The sequence below is a fragment of the Oncorhynchus clarkii genome, chromosome 10 (genome assembly GCF_045791955.1).
Source record: "Oncorhynchus clarkii lewisi isolate Uvic-CL-2024 chromosome 10, UVic_Ocla_1.0, whole genome shotgun sequence".
NCBI lineage: Eukaryota > Metazoa > Chordata > Actinopteri > Salmoniformes > Salmonidae > Oncorhynchus > Oncorhynchus clarkii.
Genome location: NC_092156.1, coordinates 5,786,017 through 5,792,016, shown reverse-complemented (window position 1 = coordinate 5,792,016; position 6,000 = coordinate 5,786,017). Strand labels below are relative to the sequence as shown.

The following is a 6,000-nucleotide window of genomic DNA, read 5'->3' as shown; positions in this document are numbered from 1 at the left end:
CATTTTCCTGATTGACCGACCTTCATGTCTTAAAGTAAATAGGGCTATCTTGTATACCACCCCTACCTTGTCACAACACAACTGATTGGCTCAAACGCATTAAGAAGGAAAGAAATTCAAAAAATGTACTTTTAACAAGGCACACCTGTTAATTGAAATGAATTCCAGGTGACTACCTCATGAAGCTGGTTGAGAGAATGCCAAGAATGTGAAAAGCTGCTGTCAAGGCAAAGGGTGGCTACTTTGAAGAATCTCAAATCTAAAATATATTTTGATTTGTTTAACTTTTTTTTGTTGGTTACTACATGTTTCCATGTGTTATTCCCTTAGTTTGATGTCTTCACTATTATTCTACAATGTAGAAAATAGTACAAAATAAAGAAACACCCTGAAATTACTAGGTGTGTCCAAACTTTTGACTAGTACAGAATATGACTAAAACATTTACATAAAAACAATACTTGTCACTTGTATTTTTATATCACTCAAATCGAATTAAATTGTGGTCAATATTGAGAGATAGAGGTATACTCCAGCAATGTTTTGCACTGTAACCCATTGGAGCGGGATGTAGGTTTGCCACCCAGCTGGGAATGAATTGCTTCTTAGACGTAACGAAATATGGCGTTATTGATAACAACCTATTGCGCGCACATCTTTGCGTGGTTACGCCCCTCCATCGTACGTGCGCGCACCCTTCTATCGCGTGGTGGTGATCATCCATATTGCTGCTAGCGGTGAAGATTATCTTGTAATTTTAAAGTCTTTCGGACGCTTTTTATATGTTTTAATTCAACACAAACCACTCTGCGTCTTAGACTGAAGGCTATTTGGTCTAGGGGTGGAGTGGAGTAACGATAGAAACGAGTTTACTCGAGGAATACTGAACATTTACCATTCTTGAGTTGAAGGCGAATTTGGGGATATCGTGAGGAAAAGGGGAAATGGCCACTCAGGTGGAGACTCTCCTACCCAACAATCCTCTTATCAAAGAAGAGGAGCATGGGCATGCGAGCAAGACGATACAACACGGAGAGGACTGTCTGGAAAAGGGGGCCAAGCAGACGGGTGTTGCCGACGACGGTAGCAATATGAAAGCAGACAACTCGGAACTGGGGGGGGTCGCAATGAAGGAGCAAAACTCAAAACAGGCAAAAGAAGAAAGTAACAATCAAGAGAAAGACATCCTGGATCAAGAAAAGCACACGACCGGACAAACGGAAGACTATGTGAAATGTAGCAAAAAGGAGTTTGCTGAAGCACCCCCGCCCAAGGTGAACCCATGGACTCAGAAAATGAATGCGGTGACCGTGGTCAACGTGAATGGACAAGCACATCATGGTTTGTATTCCTCCCATAACACGTTTTTTTGTGTGTGGTGGCTACTGTGTTTATGGTGCATTCACTAGAGCCACTTAATAAATGCCAAGCATGATCTGCTGTCAGATATGATAGTGGGGAGTTCCTCGCAGGATAATGCTGCATTGCAAGCTTGCTCGTATCTAGTAGACTGCTCTAACTAGCTATATATAGAGCAAGGCCCCAAACTATTTCTGGAATAGTGGATTGTAAAAGCTTCTTCTAAGATCTAATTGGAGTTGACGTTCCAAACATGGTACTCGTCTCTTTCAGAAGATCACCTACTTCGTACATTTTTGTGCAAATGCAATAACAAACGTTGAGCTTTTGTGTGTGCTTAGCGTCAGGCCTTCGTCGGGTACAAGTTGAACCAAGTGAGGTTTCATGTGTCGTGATATTTTAACACCATCGTTACACTTACTAGACGCATGGGCGTCATTTTTCTTTTGCACAACTCAGTCTCTTTTGTGCTAGTTGCCGATGAAGTGACTTGCGAACTAATTTAACTCGTTAACATGGTTGTATAGACGAAGTCTGAACTGAAGCAGCAATGCGAATGACTAACTTACCATTGTCACCGGTGACACGCGTTTTGGGTTTTAACTTTTACTGTTTAAACGCCAGGTATAACATAGCCATTTCTAACTAGGCACTATTTTTGTCCAGGTTTGTGAAGCACTGTTTAGGGACATACTACCAATTTAGATAATTGAAGCTCTTGTTTTCAGTTGATAAATATTAGCCTAGCACGCTGAAAGTGAGTGCCGATGGCTAACAATAGCGACTAGGCCAAGGTAGCTAATCCTCATGTTGGAGCTAACCGGAATCCAAATCCACGTTATTTATAAACACTACATGTTTGACACATTGCAACAATATATATTGATATATAATGCAAACCCCCTGAAACAATTTGCGCAGTTTTATTTAACGCTTAACATGTTAAAACAAATAGCTAGGTTTATTGCAACGTCACGTGTCCTCTCCACGTGTTCCCTTCCACTAAATGCAAAGGAACAATAGTTGTATTTAAAACAAACCAAAAAATGTAGTTGGCAATGTTTATTACGAATTTATAACCATTTTAATTGGTGTCTCCTCGTAGAACATGCTAAGTTGTGTGTTCAATTTAGACTGTCATTACGGGTAGATAACTGGCTCTTAAATTGTAATGATTCATCCATCTCATGATCACATGCTAGCTTGGAGCTAGCCACTAAACTAGCTAGCCCTTTGCTATGCTAGCGACTTAGCTAGATATAAACGTGGACAAGCCAATTTGGTTGCTTGTGGGACTTGTCGCCGTAGACGACCAAGTCGGAACCGCCCGATAAAGAATAACATGTAGGAAGGACGTCGTTTTAATCACTAGTTAGTTAGCGGAAGTCACCACATGCGTTTGACACCGATATTGGGAGGAGACCGGTGCAAAAAATGTGTGTATCCCAGAATTCCTCAGTAGTTATGTCAAGACAACGTGGTCCGTTCAGCCATGTGATTTTTTTTCTTCTCTATCGTCGATTTATAACGGTGATAACTAATGCTTGGTACATTCTAACAGCAGATCACGTCAAAGTGTGGTCGTTGTCATATTATTTAGGGGGCTTTTGTTTGCTTGGCTTTTGCGGTAATGACAAAAACGGGCGTAAACAATGCAACTAGGCCTCACTACTCAGACGCTCTCCCCTCCCCCACGCACAGTCAGCCAGCTAGCTACTAGCTAGTGTTGCTAGTATCATCAAGTCTGCCACATGTTGTTTTGATACATGGCGAAATGTTATGCATTACTGTGAAATCTAATGTGAATTGATTCAAACACCGTTTTCTTAATCACCAAAACTGTAATTCGGTGTAAGATTTTAAGGTAGTTGACATGTACAAATATTGTCATTTTTGCCTAAAGTCTATTTCATGGCATCTCAATTGCATGAAACGCCAGTGATAGTCAAGAATCATTGTCTTACCCCTCGAGAAATGCTGGTTAGGAATCCAATACGGATGTACACTGATGAGCTGTACATGGAGTATGGTACACGTTGTGCCATATGTCTACATCTTCACAGATCCCTACTCATGTCTCTGATATTATCATGCTTCCTTGAATAAACAGCTTTAATAAGGGACAATTTTTTAACATTATTAAATGAGGACATATAGCTAGATTTATTCAACCAATGTCTTGGGATGTGGCTTCATTTTGCACTAGAGGTTTGAAAACACCTGTTTAAACTTTGATTTGAACGTTTCATAACCTTTTTAAGTCGTAATGTTATTTGTCTGGTTGATATTTTGATATTTGCTTATGCCGTTTGGTACTAAACCTGTTTGTGTCCTATTACCCCTTACAGATGCTTACTTGTTGCCATATTCTCACCAAGTTGGATAAGTACAGGAAGGAAGGGAGGGACTGAAGCATGTTTTGAAGCGTTAAACTGGCCATATTTTATTTTTGTCAAATCTCATCTTGGATGTTTTACTTGAGTCTAGTATGTATGTATGTATTATAAGGGCTCAGACACCAATAGAGATTTAGTACACCAATTTTCTTACTTTCTTTTTTACATTGTGTGTAAAAAGTCGGCAGTCAGACATTTACATTGGGTGTAGAGGTCGACCGATTATGATTTTTCAACGTCGATACCGATTATTGGAGGACCAAAAAAGGGCCGATACCAATTAATCGGCCTTTTTTAGATATATTTTTTGTAATAATGACAATTACAATAATACTGAATGAACACTTTTAACTTAATATAATACATCAATAAAAATCTATTTGGCATAAAGTAAATAATGAAACATGTTAAATTTGGTTTAAATAATGCACAAACAAAGTGTTAGAGAAGAAAGTAAAAGTGCAATATGTGCTATGTAAGAAAGCTAACGTTTCAGTTCCATGCTCAGAACATGAGAACATATGAAAGCTGGTGGTTCCTTTTAACATGAGTCTTCAATATTCCCAGGTAAGAAGTTTTAGGTTGTAGTTATTATAGGACTATTTCCCTCTATACCATTTTGTATTTCATTAACCTTTGACTATTGGATGTTCTTATAGGCACTTTAGTATTGCCAGTGTAACAGTATAACTTCCGTCCCTCTCCTCGCTCCTCCCTGGGCTCGAACCAGCAACACAACGACAATTAGTGCGCGCTAACTAGCTAGCCATTTCACTTTGGTTACACAAGCCTCATCTCGGGAGTTGATAGGCTTCAAGTCATAAACAGCGCAATGCTTGACACACAATGAAGAGCTGCTGGCAAAATGCACAAAAGTGCTGTTAGAATGAATGTTTACGCGCCTGCTTCTGCCTACCACCGCTCAGTCAGATACTTGTATGCTCAGTCAGATTATATGCAACGCAGGACACGCTAGATAATATCTATAATATCATCAACCATGTGTAGTTAACTAGTGATTATGATTGATTGTTTTTTATAAGATAAGTTTAATGCTAGCTAGCAACTTACCTTGGCTTACTGCATTTGCGTAACAGGCAGCCTCCTTGTGGAGTGCAGCGAGAGAGAGGCAGGTCGTTATTGCGTTGGACTAGTTAAGGTTGCAAGATTGGTCCCCCAAGCTGACATGGTGAAAATCTGTCGTTCTGCCCCTGAACAAGGCAGTTAACCCGTCATTGAAAATAAGAATGTGTTCTTAACTGACTTGCCTAGTTAAATAAAGATTAAATAAAGGTGTAAAAAAAACGGGGCCCAAAAATTCCGATTGTTATGAAAAATTGAAATCGGCCATTCCGATTAATCGGGCGACCTCTAATTGGGTGTGGGTGGTCCCTAAAACACAGCGTACTGAATGATTGGCAGACCAGCGCTAGATCAGGACTCTCCAACCCTGTTCCTATCGAGCTTAAAGCCAATTTGTGCTTGATCCGGAAATGTGGTCAGAGGATCCATATTGTAGGTGTGGCTCCGGAAGCATCCAGGGGTCAAATTGAACTCTGCATCGCTGTGTGCCTTCCAAATTTTGTACCAATGCGGAGGGCTCTGTATAGCTCCTGCATTGACACGATTGGTTGATGGTTGGGTTGGGGGGGGGGAGAGATCATGTGTAAACTCAATCTCACTTCCTTGACAAGACCTTTGAGTGCCCTGACTTATGCAGAGGCTCTATCACCGGAAGTGCTGCACGGCCAATGCAGGTGTCTGATTGACCATGCAGCGCCTTTTACTGTCCTGTAGGTTTTACCGCCAACCCTAATCTAGAGCACCGGATTCTAATAATTATGTGGTTTATAAACTGAACCAAGTTAGTTACAACTGTGGTTGAAGTGAAAAACCTACAGGAGGGTAAGCTGACCAGGAATGAGTTTGGTGTCCTGATCTAAATTCGGTGCGGGGTGTGTGGAAGCCTCAAGTTTTGCTGACTTGTTTTGGCGACTCGGATTAGGAATGACTGTCAGCATTTCTTTAGTGCTCTGGAACCTTCAAACAAGTGAAAATTGAGGCACTTTTAATTGCATTCGTACTAGTACAGGGCTCTCCAACCATGTTCCTGAAGTCTTTGTAGAAACCCTCAGATGGTTCCTCAGACCTAGTATGCGTAGAAAACACATTTTTATTTATTTTATCTTTATTTAACTAGGCAAGTCAGTTAAGAACAATTTCTTATTTACAATGACGGGGCCAA

At 40.5% G+C, this 6,000-nt stretch overlaps 1 protein-coding gene across 14 annotated transcripts in view; it reads left to right on the top strand.

Moving 5' to 3' along the window:
• The first annotated feature begins 660 nt into the window (after positions 1-660).
• The window catches only part of LOC139417948 (la-related protein 1-like), a 53,410-nt gene continuing 48,070 nt past the window's right edge, over positions 661-6,000 (top strand). For 4 of the 14 annotated variants that reach the window (XM_071166971.1, XM_071166969.1, XM_071166968.1 and 1 more), the window contains exon 1: positions 682-1,341. In XM_071166971.1, the coding sequence (XP_071023072.1) occupies positions 945-1,341 (397 nt within the window). In that variant the 5' untranslated portion in view covers positions 682-944. Of the gene's footprint in view, positions 1,342-6,000 lie in introns of all 14 variants that reach the window. The other 10 variants (XM_071166965.1, XM_071166962.1, XM_071166958.1 and 7 more) reach the window with 4 other exon arrangements.